At 43.4% G+C, this 26,620-nt stretch overlaps 2 protein-coding genes across 3 annotated transcripts; both read right to left on the minus strand.

Annotated features, from left to right (window-relative positions):
- Positions 1–855: 855 nt before the first annotated feature.
- Positions 856–9,089, minus strand: LOC311357829 (ovochymase-2; the record flags this gene model as incomplete). Its single annotated transcript, XM_084477856.1, has 13 exons — positions 856–869; positions 3,306–3,437; positions 3,704–3,782; positions 4,069–4,193; positions 4,416–4,568; positions 4,727–4,860; positions 5,238–5,334; positions 5,836–6,034; positions 6,438–6,616; positions 7,052–7,239; positions 8,279–8,376; positions 8,745–8,857; positions 9,005–9,089. 13 exons carry the CDS (start codon positions 9,087–9,089, stop codon positions 856–858), a joined length of 1,596 nt encoding a protein of 531 aa, XP_084333982.1.
- A 1,426-nt stretch (positions 9,090–10,515) lies between these two features.
- far1 (fatty acyl CoA reductase 1) lies at positions 10,516–26,458 on the minus strand. Of its 2 annotated transcripts, none has more exons than XM_084477254.1 (13): positions 26,397–26,458; positions 22,258–22,379; positions 21,761–21,877; positions 21,411–21,586; positions 20,728–20,907; positions 19,981–20,158; positions 19,810–19,854; positions 19,559–19,686; positions 19,403–19,470; positions 17,488–17,659; positions 14,938–15,067; positions 14,143–14,270; positions 10,516–13,168 (listed from the first exon to the last, which is right to left on the minus strand). In XM_084477254.1, the coding sequence occupies exons 2-13, from the start codon at positions 22,327–22,329 to the stop codon at positions 13,006–13,008; spliced, it is 1,557 nt and encodes a 518-aa protein (XP_084333380.1). In that variant the 5' UTR covers positions 22,330–22,379; positions 26,397–26,458; the 3' UTR covers positions 10,516–13,005. The 2 variants fall into 2 exon arrangements, with proteins under 2 accessions (XP_084333380.1, XP_084333379.1); XM_084477253.1 differs by lacking the exon at positions 17,488–17,659 and adding an exon at positions 18,142–18,313.
- Positions 26,459–26,620: the final 162 nt, after the last annotated feature.

Here is a 26,620-nt window from a genome sequence, read left to right on the forward strand (position 1 = left end):
TAATATATATAATAATATATGATATAATAACACAATAACACTGCAATATTAAGAGCAGGTAGAAGGTTTCAAGGTTTGTGTTTATGGTTTTGTTTACCCCTGAAGGCCTTAGAAAGTCTGTTATGTTGGTGGTGCTCATATCAGGCCATAAGGTGAATAAGGTGAAATTTGTTTAACACTTTCAAAAAGATCAGTAAACTACAAATGCTATTGTCATTGTAAATCTTAGGGTGTGAAAATAAATTGCTGAGTAATCCTTACTCGCTAGCAGAATCCACCCTGAGACAATGGCCACCTGGGCAGGTAACCTGTCCTGGTTCCTGTGCTCTCTCAGGCACATGATCTGAGCATGCTCAGTGAGAGGCAGTGGAGAGCCAAGCTGGAGCAGAGCAGCATAAAAGCCCCAAGAGGTGGCATTGTACATTGGGTCAGTTGGGTGTAGAATCACCCTGGCAACAAGGCTTCCCTGAGGGCATAACACAGTACATAAACAGCACAGATATATATATATATATATTTCCGCATCCAAGAGGCAAATGAGCATGTATTAACATGCTCATGCATGCAGAGAGCTAGTGAAAACAAAGACAGACTACTGTTGTTGTAAGGCTTGGTCGTGCATGCGGGCAGACACGCGTACCTGCTTCTGGGGTCCGGTAGTTTCCACTGCCAGCTTAGCAATGGACTCTGTGTCTCTAGAGTGTGTTAGAGATACATTGACATGAATGTATGCTCAAAGCTCACTCTAGGCAATGTGATGTGGTCATATACTGAGGGAATGCCAACTACCAAAGCGAACACAACAATGTGTATGTATAAAAGAAGAGTATACACATAAATTAGTTATTTAAACAATCATTGAGGGAAACCTGAGGGAAAATAAAGGTTAAGAATGAGACAAACAGCACGAACAATCACATGGAAAGGAATGTCAACGATACTCAAACAAGTTGAATTTAGTATATATTATCAAACATGATATCTTAAAAAAGGCCTTAGTCAACACACTTTTCATATGCAAGAATATACGATAGTTGGCCTATCCCGTTATCAGATATACAAATAGACCCTTTTCACAGAGGCATGCACACAGAGATGTCAATCATCATAGCCATTGTCGTTGTTGGATCAGTTGAATGTGTACCATGGCAACTGGAGTTAATTACCGAAACCTTTGTTGTTGCACCACCGTGTGTAAACCTGTCTTTATAGGGTTAGGTTTTAATGATTACAGGGAATACCTCCTCTGAAGAGATCACAGATAAATGCAAGATTCTTACTGGTGTTTGCATTCTTGTGCGTGTATTGTGTGTTTGTGTGTGCGTGTGTATTAAGAGCTTGGGGGGGGGTTACTGACAAGGAAGCGGTGCAGGGACCAGGGGTTAGGACCCAGAGGGCCTGGACAAGGACCCCGGTGCAGATTAGCTCAGTATCCAGGAGAAGGTGCACTATCCAGGGCAGAGCTCCATCCTCAGACGCCTCTTCCCCAACCATGGCTGGGAGGAGGTTTGCTGCATTAGCGGGCTCTGTCATGGATACTTACAAACATCAGAGCACACACACACACACACACACACACACACACACACACACACACACACACACGCACACGCATGCACGCACGCACGCACGCACGCAAATTTAGACAATAGTTCCAGACCAGTTCCTGATTGAACAACAACCCTCAGAGAACCAGCTGTCTTTTGACTTTGCAGCCCAGAGTCCAGAGGCCAGGCATCAAGACGCTTTTCTTGCTTTTCTTCTTATTTATGTGTGTGGGTGTGTGTGCTTTTGTGCATGTGTTTTTGTTTCAGTGACAGAAGCTCTTGTTACAATTTGGCAGGGATCTTATGCCATAGTATGTGCTGTGTCAGTGTGCTTGTACGTGTCAGTGTGCATGTTCTGACGTGTGTGTGTGTGTGTGTGTGTGTGTGTGTGTGTGTGTGTGTGTGTGTGTGTGTGTGTGTGTCTGTGTTTCTGTGTATGTGTAAGAAATGTGATCATAAATTAGAATGGCAAATTACTTTGATTACCATTTGGGACCAGTGCACAGAGACTGCCTGCTGCCTGTGTACTCCTAACTGGCTTTAGTTTCCTCGGTTATCGAGGTCAGTGTCAAATTTCCCACAGACACACTAATACGTCTCTGGTGTATGTTACGTTGAACAGTTCCAATAAAGCACTGATGCACGCACAGAGCCAACAATAATACGAAAGAAAGAGCAAGAGAGATTTCAAAGTCAGGAAAGAGACAAAAACAAAACTAGGATGAAGTTAATAGTTTCCAAGGAGGAAAGAATATTCTTTGACATAATAATCACTGAGTGGAAGACAGGTCCTTAACGCCTACACATCCATGTATTCCAATGAGAAAAGCAGCCATTCATATACATTTTATAGATGCGGGACAGGCAGGAAGCACACACACACACACACACACACACACAAGTTCAAACAGGACGGGTGCGAACCAGAACCTAGCTTGCTGCTAGGCAAACAAGCGTCATGCAGGAATGCAGCTCATCGGCAAGTGGATTTTTTCCAGCGTGGGCCTCTGACACTTTGGGAACAGTTGCCAGTCCAAAAAGTGTGTGTGCGAATTGCATTGTTCAGTGCGGTGTGAGGATGTGCAGGCCAGATGCTGAATAGCAGCCGACTAACAGTATACTGCCTGAGGGGCAGTGTATGGGCCGATATTTTGGCAGTGATTCAGCTATGTGCTGGTGACTCAGTGTGATTCACCGTTCAGGGGGAAAATAAGCTGTCCATGTTCCCGGTTGTTATGGTGCGAATGGCCCTGGGGTGGGGTTTTTCCGAAAGGGAAGAGGGACGTTCAAGAAGAAAATTTAGGAAAGGAGCTGTTGAGACAATTTAAAAAACAGATAAAGGAAGGATTAAAAACCACCGACCATTGGTTTGTGTGATCCGGGAACTTGACAAATCATCCCGGTTGTCCATCTCTCCACTGATCTGGCGGCCTGTCTGTATGTCCGTCTGAAGGCCTGTCTGTGTGTCCGTCTGTTGGTCTGTCTGGTTGGTTTGCCATGCCGCTCTATCTGCCCTCTCCTCATTGTGCAGGTCTGCAGACAAACAGAGCAGCTTTCTATAGGTAGTGTTGCAAAAGCAGAGCCACAGAGCCACACACACACACACACACACACACACACACACACACACACACACGCACACACACACAATTGTACAGTTCCACTTTCCCCCCCAGGTATTTTGGTAAAACATTATCTCTCTCACACACACACACAGACACACACACACACACACAAACCAAACTAGGATTCCTTCACCTGCAAGGTGGATGAAGACCAGCGAGGCCCTGAAGCCTCTGTGTGTCAGTGTGGCATCTGTGGTGAACTGGAGCAACATGACCCGGTCGTAGGACAGCACGGAGGGAGGGACCCAGCGGCCGCACAGGACTGCTGCAGCACAAACACTCTGCTGCTTATCAGCCCAAGCTAAGCCTGTCTACATGGTGTGTGTTTCATCTCTGATCGAGTGTATTGTATCAAGGTGGTGAGTCTGCTGGGGCAGACTCAGAATGTTATTCATCGTATTAACTCGTATTTTCTAAGTCGAATGGTTTGAAAATGGTTCTCATTGGTCAACACTTCTCAATGTGATGAGGTATTACATTGTAGTGATGTAACCTATAGCAACACATTGATCTCACCAAGTCGATCCACACCTTCCACGTCTCCCAGGACAACGAGGGAATCGTACAGACAGCCGTCTGACTCCTCCAGGTCAAAGTCAGTAAAGTCTAGCTGGGAAGGCCAAATCAAACCAATGATCTCCAGGCCTTTCAGCACCACAACATTACAGGAAACTCTTAATCTTTGTTTCCAACATCATGGTAGTGTCCTGCCATGCAATATCAGATAATATAGTGATGGAGTAAACATGTTCATCTTTACTTTGCAATTCTCAAGGAAGTTCCATGTTCAATTTCATAAATATCCCCCTCAGGGATTAATATAGTTATACTTAATATTTTAAAGATAACCATAGTGATAACAGATAACAGCATGTGTGTGTGGGTGTGTCTGTCACCTTGACAACATGACCCTGTGGAGCATAGATGACCCAGTTGAAGGTGAAGTCATTACTGTAGTCATCTGGATAATTGGGGCTGTGCACAATACTCTGGTCGTCAACAACAACCAGCGTACCGTAAGCTGCATCCACACAACAGCGTGTTAGACTTGGTTATTGTAAGGGGACACCCAAATCCTACATGCATCAGAATGGAGAACTCACTCACTGCTGGGCAATTGTTCTCAGAAAGAACAGAATGAGGAAGAGAAATTGAGAGAGTGAGAGCTAAAGAGAGAGAGAAAAGAGAGAGAGAAAGAGCGATAGAGAGAGTGAAAAAGAGAGAGAGAGAGAGAGGGCCTTACACTTGAAGACAGGTGGAAGGTGTCCCAGCACAGCACGATGGTGGATGACAAATCCACTTCCTGTTTTGCTAACATCAGAGGAGAAGGAGAGTGTTGCACTCTGGGAGTTATTCAAAAGGACTGGGCCGAGTGGGACACGGCCACAGTACATCCCTGGTGGGAAGTACAGCTCCCCAGAGAGAGGAACATGGACCAGAGACACGGGGGGAAGACAATTAGAGATGCAGAGGGGAACAACGTGTAATTCTGTTTATAGTGCTGAATTGTATATATATATATATATATTTGCTCATGTGCATGTGTAACCTCACCAACAGGCCCGTGGGCGCCCACAGCCACAGTGAGTCGGTCAAAGAGACAACGGGAGTCATTCTCCAAGTCAAGATGGTGGAACTCCAACAGAATGCTGTAGCCTGGTGGAGCATGGATGGACCACGTGCACCACCTGAGAGAGAGACAGAGAGAGAGAGAGATACACAGACACACAGACAGACATTATCTCAGCTAGTTTAATACTATTGTTTTACCTATCAGAAGTTTACTTTGTTCTAGCTTACTTGAGTCGCTCTTGATATAACTGCTGACTTCTAAACTCAACAGGCCATAATACTTGCAACAGAAGGGCACAGAGGCACTGGCACTTCCTGTTGGTCAGGTTTCATCTAAGAAGTGACATCTTTGTAACAGTACACTGTTTAAATGAGCATAGCTCATAGTGTGTCTTCATCACAGACACACAGGCCCCTCAGGTGTTTAGTGGTTAACTCTCTTGGCAGTTCTACGCCGAGTTTGTTCTAACGTTAGGGTAAGGCTGTGACCCACTCGTTGTTGCTATAGTCATGACCAGGAAGGGCAGGGTTTCTGATGATCCCTAAACTGTCAGCTACAGGCCCGTCTCTCACCCCACAGCTCTGGAGTTCTGGAACACACACACACACACACACACGCACACACACGCACACGCACACACACACGCACACACACACACACACACACACACACACACAAATGGTTGTTTTGCACTTTCCACAATGTTTGCCAAACATTGTACTTTCTGAATGATTAAAAGAACAAATCTCTTACCTGTCTTGTTGTCCAACAGCTAACACAGTTTTCTTTTTTAAACATCAGGGTAAAAACATTTAACCAGTAGGACTTTTAGGTTTTTTTTTCCCACACTTGAACTGCCCCACACAAACACATTCACCACGACACCCATGTAGCAACGTGGTGTATAGGAACCTGCCTCACATCCCGTCACCATGGTCACGCTAACACTGCATATCCTTCTCCCAGTGCGTCGGGACCAGACTAAATGGGCTTAAGGTTGTCCCCAAGGCCAACGGCTGTCCCCTGGAGACCCCCCGACACAGCACCGCCCCTCCCCCCCCCCTCCTGCCCCCCGCCCCCTGTCACCTGCCTGCTCTCAGCGTGCGGCGGACCCAGGGCAGCAGCAGCCTGACGTCGGTGAAGATGCCGGGGGAGCCCCTGAGCGCGGGCGGCCGGCTCCGGTTGCTTCCCCAGCTCCGTCCGCAGCCCTTCCCCCAGGACGCCACGCCCACGGCTGCCCAGCGGCCGCCGCCCTGCGCGCGGCACACCAAGGGGCCCCCGGAGTCCCCCTGGGGGCCGGAGGGAGGACCGTGGGGAGAGAAAGGAGGAGGAGGGAGAGTCATGGAGAGAGAGAGGAAGGAGGAGGAGGAGGAGGAGGAGGGGGGAGCTCGTGAGGGAGGACTGCGTGCGTAGGAAGAGTGTTTGTGTGTTGGATAGGTATTTACTAGGGGTTACTAAACAATCAAAGGTCCCCGAGGTTAGCACTTGAGCGTTGAACATTAGCTTCCAAAGTGGACCTCAATGTGCAAACAATTTGCAAATATCCTGCTTGAATGACCATGTATTTGTCAATCTACCAGTCACCACCAATCTATCAGTAGTGAATAAGGAATAATGTCCCTTAATATAAAAAGAATACAAAAAACTATCCATTTGTTTAACTATCACACGGTGTGGTTTTGTTGGGACTACCTGACATGCATCCTTCCCTCCTCTTTCAGGCCCAGCACAGAGTGCTGTGAAGGCGGGCCGAGGCTGGCCTGCTGCCTGGTGCTGCATGGAGGTCCTGACCGTGTCCAGGACATGCTTACACCTGGCCCCATCCACCAGGTCTAACCGGACCTCCCTCAGAACCACAGCCAAGCGCCCCCCTGTCACCATGCAAGGAATGAGAAGTCGTACAGGAGAATACAGAATAGAGTGGGAAAATCAAATGAAGTGATCAGGTAATATTGGTCTTAAGAGATGCTTTTGAAGACCTCTTACTTTCTCTCACCCTGCCCCAACCAGCCATCATGCAGCTGGCTGTAGATGTGAAGCTCTCCTCGGGTAAAGGCAAACAGATTGGCTGGGCACGGGCTCCTACAAAAGAATGACCAACAATAACCAACACAGTGGATTCATTTAAAAGGACGAGGATACCCAAGTAATAGTTAGTGAATTTCATCCACAGTAAGGATTTATAATTATATTATTATCATAGATAAATTCTATATTATTATATTATATGTTAGACATATTATTTTATTGATGAACCTGCAGATGCTAGACTGAATACCAATATAGAGTAACATGTACTGTGTGACCCAAGAGGAACGTGCCCAGCTGAATGTGGCCCTGGAGCTCCACCAGGGCGATGTCGTAGCTCATGGGGGCCGCGTGGTGGAACCGCTCGTGGACGGAGACGTTCCTGATGAGAAAGGCCTGCTCCTCTTCGTCATGTGAGCGTTGATCATGCTCTCCCACCACGGCGGTGAGGCTAGCCAGGGTGTTTCTTTATCAGAGTGCAGAGAACAGGGAGAGTAAAGACGTTAGCCATCTTTTAACCAGACGCCACAGAGCACAGACATAATAAGTTATTAATAATAATAATTATTGCCCGGAGATAATAATAAACATTGGCCGGAGAATCTGAGCAGTATTGCGTTCGCTTTACCGCACCGTTGTGACGTAAAGAGAGCTGAGCCGTAAGGCAAAACTCTCGATCTACCGGTCGATCTTCGTTCCTATCCTCACCTATGGTCATGAGGGATGGGTAATGACCGAAAGGACGAGATCACGGATACAAGCGGCCGAGATGAGTTTTCTCAGGAGGGTGGCTGGCTTCTCCCTTAGGGATAGGGTGAGAAGTTCAGCCATCCGGGAGGAACTCGGATTAGAGCTGCTGCTCCTCTGCTTAGAAAGGAGTCAGTTGAGGTGGTTCGGGCATCTGGTAAGGATGCCCACTGGACGCCTCCCTTGGGAGGTGTTCCAGGCACGACCAGTGGGGAGGAGACCCCGGGGAAGACCCAGGACTAGGTAGAGAGATTATATTTCAACACTGGCCTGGGAACGCCTCGGGATCCCCCCGTCAGAGCTGGTCAATGTGGCCTGGGAAAGGGAAGTCTGGGGCCCCCTGCTTGAGCCGCTGCCCCCGCAACCCGACCCCGGATAAGTGGATGAGGATGAGGATGATAATAATAATAATAATAATAATAATAATAATAGTAATGTTTTCCACTGACAAACGCTATCCTGCTTCCTGTGATTACATTGCCCTGCTTCTCCATTTGAACATTAAGGCTAAATGGCTTAAACAACCTGAAGGGTAATAACAAATTACACCACATATTGGTGTGTGAGAGAGAGAGAGAGAGAGAGAGAGAGAGAGAGAGAGAGAGAGAGAGAGAGAGAGAGAGAGAGAGAGAGAGATTCCGTGTAGCACAAGTCTCAGTTCTTGACTTATGAGTTCATGAATACATTGACATTGAACACTGATCATGTTGAAATGAGATGAGGAGAGAGGGTGTTGGCGTGGATCAGGTCAAGTGTACCTGGAGGTGGAGGTAAAGCAGTGGGCCGCGGTCATCAGCCAGTGGTCCGTAAGGATGGCCGCGCCACAGAAATGAGATCCTTTCATCTTCAGGGAGACCTGAGGGGGGACCAGCACACAACTCCTCAATGACAAGGGACAGTCATGGGGACGACGTGATTGGTTGATAGAAATGTTGCCTCCTCTCATTTGTTCTTTTTAAAAATAATTAAATCATTTATATTTTTTATATTCATAAGAAATGTAATATCACAGATCAATGTCGCCTAGCAATGACACGATTAGAACACATTAGTCCCTATGTTATAAGATGCACATACTGCATACAGAACAGCATGTATGGTGTGCATTTAACACCATTAAACATTAAATAATATACTATGCAATGAAGCAAAGGACCAGATGTAGTTGATAATAAACAGTGCGAGGAAAAAGGAGAAGCGCAGAAGGCAACCCTGTGGACTCACCAGCCAGGGATGAGATCCATAGCGGGCCTCTGTCCCACCGACAACCCTCAGGGCCTGGTCCATGGGGCCCCGGCCCTGGGGAGCTCCACATTTAGGAGCTGGGTACGAGCTTGCTAGTTAACGGAGCTTCATCGGTAGACCTCACCATGTATTATGTAGACACGGATACAACATCCGTCCCACTCATTTTTATTTACACACACACACACACACACACACACACACACACTTATGAGAGTTGTATCTTTTCAATGACATACCTGTATTTGCAGAGTATTCGCCCATGTCCAGGCAGAAACAGAGGGATATCAGAGCGCTGGTGACCTTCATAGCGAACACGTGCATTGTTGCCACTAGGCCATAGCAGAAGGATGTGTGAGAGAAGGCAGAGGGAGGATGAGGATGCCTCTTTAACAAGCCAGTAAAACTGATGCTGGGGAGTGTGGAATGTGGGCAGACATCTTATCAGTGTCAAAACAACATATTACCACAAAGTTTTACCTGTCACATTTACTGATGGGTCCATGAAAAACACACATATTCATCCTCAATATGTGCCATTGTTATCTGTTGCTTCCAGATAACAATGGCAATTACAAAGACCCATGTTACAAAGACCCATGTTGCCGCCAAACAGTAAAATATTAAGGGAGGGGGGGGAGAAACAGGAAGTGTAAAACCTAAACAAAAGGCTGTAAACTATACAAGAACACCGCCAGTACATGTGTTCCAATTATTTCATAAAAACTTACTCTTTATAAGGATCTTAAAAAGCAAAAAATACAGCAACCTACCTTCAGTTGTCTTGAACAGTGGGAGCACTAGGGTGAGTGAGAACTGCACATTTAGCCTTGACGGATATTCTAAAATAGTTTGATATGAAACAAAGTAAATGAGTGGCCCTGGAGTTCAATACAGATAAACTGGTGTAACATTGTGTTCTGTGAGGTACTTTGTGCTGAAAAGTAACTACACTTTAATTCTCTAACATCAGTGGAGGTGTGAGTATGGACGTCACAGAGATAAATCAGTCAGTCCCACTTGAAGTTAAGGGGTTTTATTTTTTTCAGGAAAAATTGGATTGTCAAATAGAAAACATACACACACAGCAATCTGCAGGCATTAATACAAATGTTTATACCATATATGTCAGAGCATTATCCCGGTCTTCAGTCTTGCCTTTTAAAAAGTATTCCCATAATTCACACAGCAGATGAGAAAGGAAACCCAACGCCACACCCAGAAAAACAAAACTCGATATCCCCTGATGGAATCATCTGTGGGCATCATTAACAGAAGCAATCCAGCAATTAAGCTTAAGGGGCTTCTGGGAGATTACGTGTTGTCTAACATCACCATAGCAGCGGGGACACCGCCCAGCTAAAGCCTTGTAAGCCTGTGGGTTCCTGTTGATGCTAGGCAGGATAGCCGGCCCCACCAGGCACACCGTGGTGACTCAGTTCCTTCAGGGCTTCCTGGCTGCAGTGGGTGCAGCTATAAGGAGGCTTCATAGACAGAACCCTGATCTTGTAGACATGGTCGAGTATAAATGGGGTAGGATAAGACAGTTACCGTGACTAGACTTTCAAATCTAGTCATATAAGCCACTCACATGTTGAGTTATTGTAGTACTTTCCAGTCTGTATTTGTGATTAAAAAATGTAGATATCTGCTGGCAGAAAGCCAGCTATACCAGTAATTGTTTTACTAGAATGACAGGGAGGAAGTCAGAAAGGAAGAAAAAAATGCTTCAAGAGGAATTAAATATAGTTAACTTTATTCTTTTTAAATTTACAAACAAGGCACCCATTGATTCATTTATTTTTAAGAGGTTACCATTGACAATGCAAGAACTCGTTTTAGTCCCAATGAAAAAACACACACGCACACATACACACAATGGCTGTCATTTGTGAGCTGCACCTCAAGTAACGTGACTTTGTATGGTAATGAAATATTATGGAGGGGGTGGACACCAAGAACAGAAGGCAAAGAAATATAAACAACATGGTAAAGGGGTACTCGTCCAAACCTTCCAGCTCACTTCAAGCTTAATCGGTCGAGCGCAGGTGATCTTGGAGACTAGACAAGAAAGCCTAAAAGAGTATAACAAAATAAATGGATAGAATTTGTGTGGGTTAGCAATCAAGCACAATGTTTAACACGCAGGAGCCAACAATGACTGGGCAGTTAACTATACAAAATCATACAACATGGGAAGCCATAAGTCAAAAATCTATAGAATGAGCATAAAAACAAATGTAGAGGAAAATAAAAATAGGGAAACGTTTCCATCAATAAATCAAATTTAAGTACAAGAGCGCTGGGGTGTTTAATGGCAATTGAGAAGTCTGGATTCTTTCGATTTCTTGAATGCATAATCATGGCACAAATACAGCTGCAACGAACAGGAAGTGATTTGGGGAAACAAAAGACAGACACGATCCACTCTACACCCTGACATAACAGAATGTGCAAAGGCACAATAAATCCTTCTCCGTTATCAACTATTAATGTTGAAGGAACCCTGAATTACATTTTTCCAATAATCCTCAGACAGGAGAATCCACACGGTGCCAGAGCACATACAAAATGACAGAATAACCACAAAACTGCCCAATGATCCCACTTGCAAGACATTGTCTGGATATAGAGATTATAAAAACTGCAGAGAATAAAGTATTCTTAAAACAAAATGACAGAGTGATCCGTGCAGTGAGTTTTGGGAAGCTTGCCACTGTGCAAAAAAAAAAAATTAAATAACATGTTGCGTAATTGGTTACATTCACAGGAAAACATTACAAGTACACAAACTGTTGACCCAACGTAACATTCATATCCTTGCAGTCATGTTAACATCCTTTTGTGGTAGAAAACATGATTGCCGTTCTTTCACAATGGTTTACAGTTGAACCGTCAGGCACAGGCCATGCCAAGTTTTTGCAGGAGTGCAATTTTAGAAATTTTGAGACCAGTGTCATTCCTTAATCCACTCAAGCATGAAAAAACTCAAGTTCACTTTAATGCCAGGTCAACCCATGTTAAACCACTCACTACAGTGACGAGTAACAAGATAAAAGAGGGGGAATTAAACAAAAAGCACACTACTATGATTATGAAGGATGTGGTGTGAACATAAGGCTTCACAGATCAGCCTGTGTTCAAAGACGAGCGCGTGTTATATGATTCCACCATGATGCAAACCCTGAATCAGACATCTCCAGGTCTGAAACAACCCTGGGAAGGTTTGGACAGGTTAGTAGACTTTATTGCTAAAGGTAAAATAATCTTACAAGTAGACGTAGAGGAAATTGTAGATTTACAGTGAGAATACAAGGAAAAAATAACTGGAAAAGGGAAATTGGACCTTGAAGAAATTGTATTCAATTAGAGAATTTAAAATGGATATCATATAGGATATCAGCCAACCTCAGGCATTTACATTTAAATGTATGGTTTCAAAATGATGAAATACATACAAGTCATGATAATTATACCTACAGTGCCTCAAAGGTCCAACATCTTTCCCATCAATCTCATAAGCTTTTAATATTTTTTACCTTAGAGGGAAATACTTGATGCCCGGAGATGGATTTCAAAAAGACCAGAAAAAAAACAACTAAAGACAAGCTCTTCAAATGTAGAATATATTTTTCCATAGGCACAGGTTTCAAAGAAAACACCTTGTGCTTGGTCAACATTTGTAAGCCAGCCATTGCATACTGAAAACACTTAAAGACATTACCGCTGGACACAAGGGTTTGCCCTGGTACAGCTAGAAATGTGTTAATGATTCACCAAAGGAGTTACAGTTGGAAAACAAGAGAGAGGGAGATCATTCAAAGCCAAACCCATGCAACTTTCCTCCAACAATTCCAAAAAGTACATCTAATCTCAACTCATTATGCATCAATGTAGACCTGGTTTTTCATTATGAAAAGTCCAAATGCTGCTCTTCCATCACATGAGGCTGGAACTGTGCCTAGGACCGGTGGACCAGGGAAACATTATCCGTATGAAATGGGGAGAAAAAAAATTAAAAAAAAGACTTCTGGAGAGATACATTTAACGATATGCAACATTGAGCTTTCCTTGGACTTCTGAGACTAGTCCCACAGTCTGTGCATGGTCATGGTGTTTAGCTGGTTTTAATGTAAACAGGTAAACATAAAAGTAGGCGGAGTGAAGGGCCCCATGCCTAGACATCTTTTCTTTCAATGCCTCCAAGTGCCAACCTTTCTTCCATCTACCTCTGTCTTCTTCAGTATCTCATGGTGGAGGAAGCCCGGAAGTAGGAGAGGAACTTGAAGCAAAGGCTGACCACAAAGTACCAGATGTTTCTGGCCATCTGGGAGCGCGCGATGAAGACGCGCCAAAAGAGCACCACCAGGATGGTGTTGAAGGCATAGCGGATGTTCCTCAGCCTGGAAATACAGAAGCACTGCTTTAAAAACAGATTTACTTGTTTAGGATATATATGGTTACTTGAGGGAGATGACAGTACATCCTAGTACATGCACTACCATAAAAATCACTTTTTCATCTCCAAAATGCATACAGAAAAGACAAGATTATAGCAAAGGATTGCGTTATTGTGCGGCTCTATGACTCAAAATATTTATATACAATATTCCCAGGGACCACTCTGTTGAGTGGATCCACCCCACGAAGTGCAGATGGAGTTTGTTTTAATAGGAACACAGAAAATCTGAATATCGCAATATCGAAGGAATTCATGATTCATTTTATCATTGTTCTTGTGAAATGATGACTAACCTTAGATAATCATTATTTATAGTTTAACAAGGTGCCATCTGACACATTGCCTGTGTGTCCATGTTTTGTTTCTATAGCGTTGGATAACTGCCACTCTATCATGCAGACCCTCCATTAGGAAGGCTATGCCGATGGATAATGGCAGTAACTATCTGGGCATTGCCCGCGTGTGTGGATCAGTCAGTGATCAACGGAGGGACGGTCAAAGTTAAACTCCAACATTTGAATGTAACGATGGGCTATCGTTATAATGCCCCCTCAACTTGGAATGCACTACAGAAAAAACTGAAACTTGAACTGTTCATCCCACTTTCTGATTTTAAATGTGTTGCAGACAATTTACATTACCGATGTGAATGTGTCTAGGTTGTCTTTTATAGCCTGCATATGTTTCCTGTTTTGTTAATTGTGTTTATGTTTTTATGTTGTGTTTTTTATGTGTCTTTTAGCTAGGTGCTGCCTTTCTTGGCCAGGGCTCACTTGTAAAAGAGACTACTGTCTCAATGTGACTACTCTGGTAAAACAAAGTATTAAAAAAAAAAAGTAGCTCCTCCAGTGAATATGTAGAGCCTAGTCATTAGTTTTTACCAGTGTTGGTCATGTGAGCCCGGTCTAGACTCACTTGTTGAGGTGTTTGCGTGCAGCGGGGAGGCCCGACAGATCCTCGTTGAGGACGTACTTCTTGGTGCCCATGCAGTAGCTCTCCATGTACTCTGCCCAGTTCAGCTGGCGCACGTCAAAGTTGAACACCTAGCAGCAGAAGGGAGGAGAGCATCTAGTGGGAACAAGAACTCAAGTCTCACGTCAGCACTGGCCTCTTCTGCGGTTGGTAAACAAAACAAAGATCCATTGTACCTCTTATCCTAGAAGTTGCGAAACACTTGCAATGTCAGCATTGGTCTTTTCATTTTAAAAACCCAATAAATGTTCTCCACTAATGACATCTAGACAAGAAATGTGAATTTGAAAGTCTCATTTACATATTCACAGCAGATGGGTATAAACCTGATTAACCAAATGGAGAACACAAACTTCCACTCATTTGTGGCCCTCTAAGGCAAGTTTTTTTTTTTTTTTTTTGGCTGCCAGCACTTGGTACGTAGAAATTATTATTACTACAGCCGGTTATATTACAAGACCAAGAGTGGAGCAGAAATGCAAGCTTTCACCCACTGTGCTGATCATTTAAATTCCAGTAGATACAAGAACAGGCAAAGACAATAAGTCTATTCAGTGCTGATCCAAGTTTCAATGCTGAATCATGCCATTGTAAATCAGACACACTCCCATCTCAGTGTTCATGTCGGCCGTCTCTATACACACACGCCCAAGGATACAAAATAGCCAGGACATGCATTGAAGACTAAAGAGATAAGATCCATTAAGATTAATTAATTCAAATGTGCACTCGTTCTACCTTCTTATCTTCTGGGCTCATTCGGGCCATGAGCATACTCAGGTTTTCAGTGTTCCAGACCCAGGAGTGACTCGTGAAGTACTCCAACACCATCATGGCTTTGTGGAGACGATTGATCGTCTTCATCATCCTGGAGGTCAGTAGGACAAGACATTAGATACAAAGAAAGTGAGCCAAGATGAATGGAGAATAGAGAATTGCAGTAGTGAATCGAGTGATTCAGTTCAATAGGGCGAAAGGATGTTGTCAGAATAGGTGACGAGGGGTGATTGGGGCCAGAGTTAGATGATGTAGGTAAAGAGTGAAGAGAGATTGGTTGGGAATGGGAAGCTGAGATGAACAGCAGTATCGCTGGTGCTGGGAGGAGAGGTTAGGGTAAAAGCAACAAGATACTCATGCCAGCGAATGTGGTTGGTCCAAGGCAATTTTGTTCAATATTTACGTTTAATATTTTAATTGAATTGCCATTATATCCATTTTGCTCCCTGTATGCTTCGATTGCTGCGCAAAACAATTTGACAATTTTGATGCTTTACTCAGCCTCACTTTGGATTACAGATTTATCTCAATTTTTGTTTATTAAGTCATCCAATGGTAAAAAAAATAAATGTAGTATATCAAGTATATCAAGTATCGCCTTGGAGACACCACTTCTCACCTTCTTCCGGGTGCAAAATACTCAGGACCTTGGTTGACATGCAGACACGAGCAGCTCAACCCCTTTACATGGCTGTATTGAACCACTGATAAATACTAATAGGGCCCTTACAGTTCTTTGGTTTGAAAAACTGTGTTGCAAATACTTTGATTACGGGATTCAAAAGGACATTAATCAGTCCCATCTACAGGTGAGGAGGAAATGGCCTCAGAGGAACGTATCCCACTTGTGAAGAGCAACTGCATGTAGGCCACCATAACTGAAAAGTAGCTCCACAGACAACACAGAGACCCATTCATGAAGACTGCATCACTCAACATAGCCATAGGTTCATATTGAAATAAAGGTTATTGGTTGGGATCATTTGAATACTCCAAGGGAAGTGACATTGATGCAGAAATAAACATACGTAATGCAGCGCTCAATCAGTGCAGATTAATGAGGACATCTGAGCATTAGAAAGTTTAATAAATTAAGAACCAGTAATTTTACCTATATTCCAATAAAATGATTGAAAGCTGTAATAAAATCCAATCTGATAAGAATGAAAATAATGGAAATCAATTTTATTTAATTAATTATTCAACACCCAAAAAGCTCAATGATATAATTATGATGACATTCCAACAATATACTCGATATAACACACACCATTTCTGCAAAATGATGCATGTCTGAAATCCCTCCAGCTTGTAATTAACTTTTCTATTTGCTGAAAATGCCCCTCACCTCAATTGCTGTGTTCAGTAGGACATATACTAGACACTGGAGCCAATTATGGTACTGCAATCAATAGACTACAATTGTGGTCACATCCTGAACACAACATGTGTTTAGTCAAACCCTAAAGGCCCATGGCTTCACCACATCCGAATGTGTAAAGAATAATGGTCAATTCATGTTGCCAACATGGCTCATCCAAAAAAACTAAACACATACAAAAGAAGCCAATCTCATGAATAAAAATCAATTTAACCACAAAACGTTCCCTATGCAAATCCAGTTAAAGTGCATTCTCAGGTAAATGCAGGGCAGCGCAAGCTAAAACAAACCCATGCTTGCACAGACAAACATTTGCCATCATGATAAAGTTGTTAGCTTCCCTTCAACAAAGCCCAAGTCCAGGCCATTCCATGAAGTCACAAGCACCGCAAACGCAACCCTTCTGTCCGTTCCCCACTTCCTCACCCCACAACCGTCACTAGGGATGCACCGACACCGATACTTGGACCCGGGGCCAATACCATTTTACGCAAAGTGCAGTAACGTTGAAAAGCCAGTGAACCCAAAACGTTGTTTTTTTTACGTGGTAATTTAGATAGTCAACACGGTAATCTATGCTATTTTATCACAGGTGGAGCTCTTCCTGGGCAGCGGTTGACTGAGTCGTCTGAGAGAAAGTTTAGCTTTTCTGAAACGTATTGTATACCGCTACGGTGTGTGTAAATGGTGAAGCTCCGTCTGAGCAGAGATTTATTTCCGTGTCTAAGGGTTGGGTTTCCTGGACACATCGCTACGTTGTGTGACCCATTTCACATACAACATCGCTAATACGACTGTACTAAAAAAGTATCAAAGTTGCCGTGGGCTGTAACCACGGCAATAACACAATCCCCTCTTTCCTAGAACTCTCAGCCCGAAGTGTTTGAATTCCCGCTGAAACACTGGATTCACTGGCTCGTTCAACTTTAAATGGTATCATTACTGACTCTGTATCCACGAGTACACAAATGCAAGGAGTTTTACTTCGTCTGAGAAAGTGTAATCGGTGCATCCCTAACCGTCACACAACGAAAAACACCCCTCAGTGAAAAGCGGTTGGTGGAATGGGTGTGGAACAGGTGAAGGCCGAGTGGGTTCCCGGTGAGGGAACAGGACAGGTCCAGCCTTACCGGGGCTCACGGCCGGTTAGCCCAAGGTAACCATCATAGATCAGTGCGGGCAGCATGTGGCTGACCACTATCCAGTACTGATTGGTAAAGGGATTGGAGCGCAGATTGAGATTGGGCCTTCTGAAGGCACGTTCTAAGGGGTTGATCTTGAAGCTCATGTTTACAGAGGTCTCTGCGGGAGACAAGACACAGACATCACAAGACAAGGAGACACAATGAGATGAGACGATGAGGATGTGCTACCTGCTTTCACGTTCAAGCCATCAAATGCATAGTCCTAAAACCATCGTCGTCACCGTTAGTTAACCAAGAAGGTCCAAATAGTCACCAACAGGAAGGCTGTTACCCTTTACTCCAGGACATTACAGCAGAGGCAGTGGAAACCCAGCCACAAAAAAATACAATGAAATACACCATGAAGACAATCAAAGTGAAGAATGTATAACCCACCCTGTACATGTATAATGGGTTGTACATCCTTAAGCTCCCAAAGCGACAACTCAGAAGAGATGTGACATTTAGCGTTGGCAGTGAGATTATTGGGCGAGGTATAAGCAAAGAGGCAAAGCACATTAGAAGTGAAACAGCAGAAGGTATACGGCATGGGGAGGCACAGATTTGGTGAACGACTTAAGTCGGCGGTGACAAGTTTACCTTGGCTCTCGTCCAATCAACCTGAGGTACAGATCATAGAGGAAAGCCGGAGCCTTGTGGCTCACGGCAATCCAATACTGATTGATTAGGTGATTTGTTGTGAGATTAACATTGGGCCGTCGGAAAGCCTGCTCAAGCGGGTTCCTCTTGAACGTGGATATTACATGGTGCTCTGAGGGACAAAAGGTGTTGAATGTCATGACAACGGTTACCAAGGCTACACCAAGAGTAAAACATGACCATTTATCGAGTCAAAGTCAATTGGTTCAGATCGGTTCCATATCACTAAACATTAGGGGGTTCACCATTCGTATACGTTAAACATTTGTCTAGTTGATTTATGTTATTTATCTATGCTGAACCTTCCCTGCCCTAAATGAATTCATCATATTAAAGGATTATTTTCATTCTCCACTCCACAGAATGCCAGGCACGTTATATAAATGAAACGTATACGCTTCCATCTGGTTCATCAAGTCAAGCAGCTTTTGGTTATTTATTTTACTTAAGAAGCGGCACATGCAAACAATGGTTGTTGCAGACCTGGTTGAAGACCTGGTAACCTGAGTAACGATTCAACAAAGAGACTGACTACGATTACCTTAACGTGAGGTGCGCTCACACCAAAACCGAAGCAAATTTTCGTCGTAAATAAAGTGCATGCAAAGAGACGACTAACGCAAAATGTGCAGGATTCAATTTGCTCGAACGGCGCGAATTCACCTTATTCACGCAAGATGAAATATTTCAACTTCAGCACAAATTTTGCATAATGCTGTGTCATGAAAGTGAGACAGCATGGAGATTCTCTTAGCATCACTGAACGCCCTGAAGTAGGAACTGAACTGATTGAATCACAAAAGCAGCGGTCATTCAGACGCAGCTCCTGAAGAAGACCAGTACAAGAGTTGATGTAATGGTAGTTATCCCGGCCATGGCTGGTGGAAAGAACCATTGACGTTCAGGCAAGCACTCGTTCTTTCCACGATTAACCACTTGCTTTTGTGCGGTCAGACTTGTGCGAGTAACGCGAATTGTAAAAGTCACTTCGCTTTTGGTGTGAGGAGGCGTACTATGCACTCACTCAACAGATAGGAAACACTTAAAATACATGACATTGAATGAACTTGTACATTTCATGTCGTACGCGTCTCATTTAAAAAATGTCCTGAATTAAATTGTGATTTACTGCTTCCATAAATTTAAGAAAAAACACAACAAAATAGTATTACCATTTCAATCAACTCAAAATATAGCTTACCAACTTCTCCCCAGCGGAAGGGGTTAATTCCCCCAGTGGTGCAGTTGTACACCATGATGTTCTTGGGCCTGTTCACAGAAAGAGTAGTAAGTAAACCGTGTGGACTATGGGAAGGCAGAGTGAAGACCATCATGTGCGGGTATGCGTGGGTCTGACCTGTTGTGCATCTGGGCTCCAGAGTGCCAGGCGGCGGCCAGCGTGGTGTTGATGACCACGTCCACCGGCACCAGGTCGGCCACTGCGTCATTGGCGGCCCGCATGGTCCGCAGGATGCCCTTACCCGCCTAGTTACCATGAGGGAAAGGATGAGGTACAGAATTAGTGGAACACATATGGAGCTCAAAGAAAAGACATGGAAAAGAAGAAAAATGCTTCACGAATGTCCTCTTTCTGTATTTGATACTTACAGCAATGAATATTCCACTGGGTCCATTAAAGTTATCAATCCACCCCTAAATAAAAAAAATAAAAAAATTAACACATTTGGAGAAGATTATACAATTCAATTCTGTGTACTAGTACTGTATTTCTAACCAGACAAATGTTGGCATGCATCCTAAAGTCTTGGGTTGACTCACAGGGAAGGGCTCCTTCCAGCTGGCTCCCACTATGGAGGGTCTGACGATGGCCACGTTTAGGCTGCCGGCCTCCTGCTGCACCAGGTACTCAGCCAGGGCCTTGGTGAAGGTGTAGGTGTTGGGGCGCTTCCCGAGCAGCTTGGGAGTCAGTGCTGACACCATCTTCTCATCCATCCAGCTGGAGGGAAAATGTGTGTTATTATATTACGTAGAGCTGTAACAGGTAGGCGGGTTTTATTTGGCTGCAATCCAAATCCTTTTCAACCCACACAACTGCTAAAAATGTCATATTCATGTCACTGGATAAGAGCAATTCTATAATTGATGAATACTGAGGACTACAATGACTTCTTCTGATTGGCCCATCTATCAGGATCTTAATAAGAACGACAACGTGTAAACCTTTACTGCACTGCAGTGGCTTGGCTGCCTAGCGTGCTTGCTGCATTACTGACCTAAATAAACCTATGAACTTGCATTTTGCTGTTACCAACTGAAGAACAGGGGGAGGAAAGATAAGTAAAAAAAAATTGAATAATGAGGAATATAATAAGGAAAGATAAGTTAAATTTTTTTTAATAATGAGTCTTTCTTTCTATCAAAACGGGCCAAGCTTTCAGAAGTAGGCATTTGGTATGACATCATATCTCAGCCAACCAGAAACAGTGCATAACATGATTCAAGTCTTCTGCTGCTTTCAAAATCCATAAATGTCCAGCAGTGACCGACGACCATGGATGAACTTACTCCAGGCTATCAATGAGCTTCTTGTAGTCAACTGGTGGGGTGTAGACCACCTCCTCGATGAGCTCCCGGTCACAGTTGGCGTAGGCTGTGGAGACGTGGAGAAACACCTCCAGGTGCTTCATACTGTGGGCCAGTGTCACCATCTTCTGGGTTGCCAGGACATTTAGCTGAAATGCATCCCTATAAAGAGGACAAATGGTTATGAAAGGAGTCCTCTCTTGTAGAAATCCTCATCACCAGGCCCATCTTTTCCATTCTTAAGAAATTAATCTAGATATGTTTAAATAGACTGGGTAGCCCCGCCCATTCTACTGGCGATTTGAGTTCGCCCTGCAGAAGGGTCTGGAGAAGAGCAATACATTTCTTTCTAGTTTGGATATGTTTTTGCGGGAGTCAATCACCAAGCTGGCTTTTCCCCCTGGCACGCTATTGGCTGGTTTAACACAATGACGACAGGGAAGCGATGGCAAGCAGCCAACTGCGTACAGAGTCAATTTAACTCGATCACGCCTCTTGTGCTGAAGAAAATGACAGCAGCTTCCCCAGACCAACGTGCAATCTACGATTGAGCTTGGTCTGGCCAGGCTAATGTTTTAATACAAATGCTCTGAAATACATTCGGGTTTATATTCATAAGAGGATCAAATGAAAGATTCAAATCAAGCCCAGCGACAACAACTCACTTGAGAGGTTCATTAAAGCGAACTGTGGCGGCCCAGTGGAAGACGATGTGGATGTGCTCGGCCAGGGTGGCCTGGTCCTCTTTGCTGAGGTTCAGGTCCTTCTGTGTGAGGTCACTGTTCACTGCAATGATCTTCTCCGCAAAATCTGGCTGCTCATCCTGCAACCTGTCAAACAACTGACAATGCAAACCAAATGCTGTGAGGATAAACTGATTCAATGGAGGTCCTTTTGATCATTTCTAAGCAAATGCTAAATAAATTGATGAAAAGAAAGTCCTCCTCTTTAATAGTAATCAGAGCAGACAGTTATTCCCTCATCTAACCAGTCTAAGCCTCTGCTCGATGGTCACCTTGGAGTTGATGACGTCTGCAATGCGACTCTGGGGAGACTGGCCCGCTTTGGGCCTGACCATCACATAGACGGAGCGCACCTCCGGGCAGGACCTCAGCAGCTTCTCCAGGAGCACCTGGAACCCAAGCGTCAGGACACTTAAAACCAGGTATATTTTAATTCAAAAGCATTAAGCAGCAAATGTTAGCCATGTGATAAATGACTTTGAGCTAACAATTATCCATGTGCAATTCAATTATTTACAGCTGATCGACTAACCAGTGCAGCTCTACTACTGAAGCAGAAACAAAAGTTAATTAGAACAGGGTGCAAGTGCAACCGATAAATATTTACACCTATTTAAATTTCCTTCAATTCGACAAGCCAATACTGAATAGGTTTTTAAGAGAAGGACTTAAGAGAAACAATAATTGTTTGCAATGTACATCACGAATGGAGACCCACAGTCGACCCAGTGCAGAATTGTTAACATTGATCCAGCCCCGATGGAGGTACCTTGCCCATGAAGCCAGTTGCACCGGTGATCAGCACATTCTTTCCCGCATAGTATTCTGGGATGCTCACCATGATGACAGCCCTCCAATTTTAATTTGGACAAAAGCTTTTAAAAAGTTCACCTGCAAACAAAATGAGAATTAGTTTAACTTCAGACCATCATGCACCACATTCAAGGTAAGTATTCAGAAATTATTAAAAGGCACCGTTCAGAATCAATTGACACCTCTACAGCAAGAACAACTATTTGCAGAGAGAACTTCAAACAGTGGCCCGTGGAAAGACAGTCATAGAGCCTTATCAGTTATCAGTATTGGTCAATGCAGAAGCTATTCACATGGCTCCTGATAACAGATTGACGTTTAACCATTTACAGAGGTTTATGGGTCAATTAAGTTATGCAAACAACCAGTAGCTCAATATCAGATAAACGTTGTTGTTTTTTTAAGTATCCAATAGGCCTACTAGGCATCACAAAACCAAAACCAAAATATGTTTGCACCATTATCCATTATTAGCCATGCCATTGCATACACCTAACCGGATAACAGTTGATGACCAATATCAGCCTAAAGTAGGACTTGAATAATGGTAATTGGGCAAAGTATTTCAGATAAGAAGGTACATTTGTTAATTAACTTTTAATGCAGGGTGAGACAGAACAGACAAGCCATATTTTTCTGGCTGGTATCATTAGTAGAAGATAACACACTGCACATACTGGTACATTATTTTGGGGTGAATTGCCTTTGTAGTTTGCAGTAATACAGCATACGTGTTACTTGACTGTGTGTAGTGCCCCTTATGGGCTAAGGCCTAATAAGCACTCTACTTGTAACCCAAGACGAGTATAAGATACACAACTGTTGACAGATGCCTGAATGTTATGCTGACATTCACAGAAATGACTACCCCACTACCATATGAACATCCAGATATGAGAGCACATTTTGGGTTGTTCTATCAGCTAAACAATATTCCACATTAGTATATGCTACACGTGAACCTCCTAAGATGGCGCAATTTGATTGGTTCGCTATCTCGGGATATTGGGCAATATCCCATGATGGAGATCTCAAACTCTGGATATTGTTTTCATCGCATGACGGTTGTCTCGTCACACTAATAAATACAAAAAAAACGCTAATAAAAACAAATAAATCCTGGCAAAAAGTGTTATCTTGTTTATTTTTGGAGTGTTCATGTGTAGTATATACTAAAACAAGTATTCACCTTCGGCGAATAATTGTTAAATATGATGTGATTATGCTAGTCGGAAAGTTAATGCTAAATAAAGTGCAACATAAATTTAGTTTTTGTTGGCATCACAATATCTGGAATGGCCAAGATAGTCCATTATTAAAATTGTGCAAATTAACTCAAATGTAGTCATGCTTTTAAAACAACCAAGTGCCTTCACAGTTCCACATACTGGGAAATCTAGGCACATCACACATGTGTGATATGTAAATAGTACAAAAATAAAAGGTTATGTTGACAAAAGAAGGCGTTCCCTTTCCTCCAGGACAATGAGGTTCCGGTGACTATACAAATATATAATTAACCAAAGTTCCCATCTTGCACTGTAAGGGTCTCAGCACGTGTGTCACAAACCAACCACAACCCAGTAGTCTCAACTGTGCCAAATTAAAAGTTGGACAAAGATAAGAAATGGTGCCCTTTTAACGTTTTCCTTCAGTCTGGGATTTTTCTGAAAGGTAAGGCAACTTTATTTATATAGCACTTTTCATACACTTTTCAGAAAGGATGAAAGGATACTCAACCCTTAGATTTGCTCTATGGAGCACATTATGTGAAATGCCAACCACACAAATTTCCCAATAACCTAATGGTATACATAGCTAGCTATATAAATACCTGGTACAGAAAGGCTTATCTTGTGAACTACAATTCAAACTCTTAAAGCTCTGAGGCAATGTTGGAGACGAATGAAACGCATCCATTTCTCCTAAAGTCGGACACAAACACGCACACACGCACGTTGGGATTGTGGCAGTTCCAAGCCAACCGCTGCTGGTAAACCAGTTCTATAACTTTGCTTCTGGTCCATTATGGTTTACTATTCAAATAGAACGGTGCAACAGCCAAGGGAACTGTACAAATTTAAGCCAACTTTAATGAATTTCAGAGGCCTGATTTTAATAGACAGGAATGTGGCTTCAATAATTCAGGCCAGGGATTTAACAATTCCACTATACCTCAGACCAAGTACTTGCATTTAGGTACTTTCGTGAATTGGAACTGAGATCTTAAAAAATGCATCACACACACACACACACACACACACACACACACACACACACACACACACACACACACACACACACACACACACACACACACACACACACACACACACACACACACACACACACACACACACACACGATGATGTAGCGTTTGCTGCAATGCACGCATTTCCAAGAACCCGGCTTCAACTCTACAGATTGCCTGACAAACTGACCACAGCCCAAATCCAGTGACACACATCCTGAATAAAACACAAGGTGGGGGAAGAAAGCAAAACTGACCAAAGCAAACAATTGATAAAGGATGCAGAGATGATGCAGATGTTGACTGTCATTTCCCCAAATAAAATGTATCATATGTAGAGTTAAAAGGTTGCTTAAACAAATGTTTTTAAAACCATACAGCAAATTGAATGACTGAACATGATCAGATTATTAAGAAATATTTGAATAGATTTGCAATTTAATTTTATGTGCACATCTAACTCAATTAGAACAAATGGCAAAAGGCAGCAATAAGGTTCACAACCTGAGCTTCACACCTTATTCGGTTGAGCTTTTGACAACAGAATGTTGTAAAACCATGCTATCTGGACCAGCCTTAGCACTGGACCAAGTAAATACAGACCTTTCACGTTGAATAATGGATCAACACAGTTGTACTATTCAACTAGGGAAAACTACGGGGGAATAATATGCAATCCACATTTGGTATTTTGTATCAATACTCATTCTTCAATTCACACAGTTGACAATCCCCTGCTCAAGAAAACAATCTCTGCCTCATTCGTGTCCGTTACTATGCTCTGTTTTGAGCGTCCTTCTCCAAACAGACTTGCCAAACAGGTCAGGTTTTTTTATCTACTCTTTTTTTAAGGTTAGATGACAAAGGCAGAATTCATGAAGAAGTTTTGCAAACATCATGCAAGTTGCCAGAGCTGCTCTTCTCAGGCAAAACAAACATTGGCTTTGAAGCAAGGTTAGGATAGTTAAGAGAAGGGCTTGACATTCACACGTTGTTTCAAGAAGTTCCAAAAGTATAAAGCTTAATTTAATACTCAACCTACGCATTCATCCAATTATCATAGCACCCAGCTGGCTTTGTCCAGTAAAACAAATGCATTGATATACGCGATTAACTGGATTTTACCAAAAGAAAATGCATAGCTGTCTAATAAACGACAGTTGTAGAATAACGAAAAAGTAGAGCTCTAATTGAGAGTAGATTAAACGGATCCCGTGGTGCCAATCACACGCAGCTGGCGCACATCATTACAAGAATGACAACCCCGGCATTGTGCTTCGTTTTCTAAAACATTGAATGCCATCACAAGAGTGTCCACCACCGACATTTCACCAAGTAGCCCTGAAATCATCGGGTAAAACAGGCTGAGGGTGAACCAGCCTAGATCCTTAGCTAGTTTTGTGATGAAATGCTAGGGGTGGCTAAAAGAAGAAGTATGTCGTGGTCTCCATTAGTACGGTGCAATGACGCGACACTAGTTACTGTGCTGCTGAACTGCTCCTTCAATGACAGCAGTAAGACATTGGACCCAATCTCTCATTCTACTTGGACAACGTAACCACTCCAGTTGCGGGTATTTTCCGCGGCGCATTGAAAGATGTGACTTCAACTAGCCTGTTTGTTTGGAGCTCCTCCCGACTAACGTTACCAACCCCTCCCTCTGTTGCGCATCCTTTCCACGACTGCCCCTGTGCAATGCGCGCAATGGAGCCCAAGCTACACTCGGTTATTCATATCAAGACATTGCTTTCTGAGACCAAATATGATCGCAGTAAACCAGGCGAGACGCTTCAGAATCTGTTGAAGCACACGCGTACCTAGAATATCGACAAATAACTGCTTACCCGGATGAAAACGTGTGAATGAAACCCCGCGTGTCCTGTGTGGTGCGAGCAGCGTCAGCTCGAGTCTCGAGAACAGGAAACATGAAGGGTGGTGGAGTCATTTAGCGAGCGTGACGTAAGCACCGCTTCCCCACATAACGTTGATTCACATTCGTTACTATTATGTTATAGCCTACTGCACTGCTAATGTATTCACAAATCATTATGCCTCCGCTAGCATTTTA

The sequence above is a fragment of the Micromesistius poutassou genome, assembly GCF_964030765.1.
Source record: "Micromesistius poutassou genome assembly, chromosome: 13".
Classification (NCBI taxonomy): domain Eukaryota; kingdom Metazoa; phylum Chordata; class Actinopteri; order Gadiformes; family Gadidae; genus Micromesistius; species Micromesistius poutassou.

Bases quoted from the DNA above. Each gene is read 5' to 3' on its own strand.
- far1 (XM_084477254.1), bottom strand. From the start codon at position 22,329: ATGGTGAGCATCCCAGAATACTATGCGGGAAAGAATGTGCTGATCACC. The intron at 19,687-19,809 runs GTAAGTATCAAA...CATGGTAACTAG, and splicing joins CCAGTGGAATATTCATTGCT to GCGGGTAAGGGCATCCTGCG. The intron at 19,471-19,558 runs GTCAGACCCACG...TTCTGTGAACAG, and splicing joins GGAGCCCAGATGCACAACAG to GCCCAAGAACATCATGGTGT.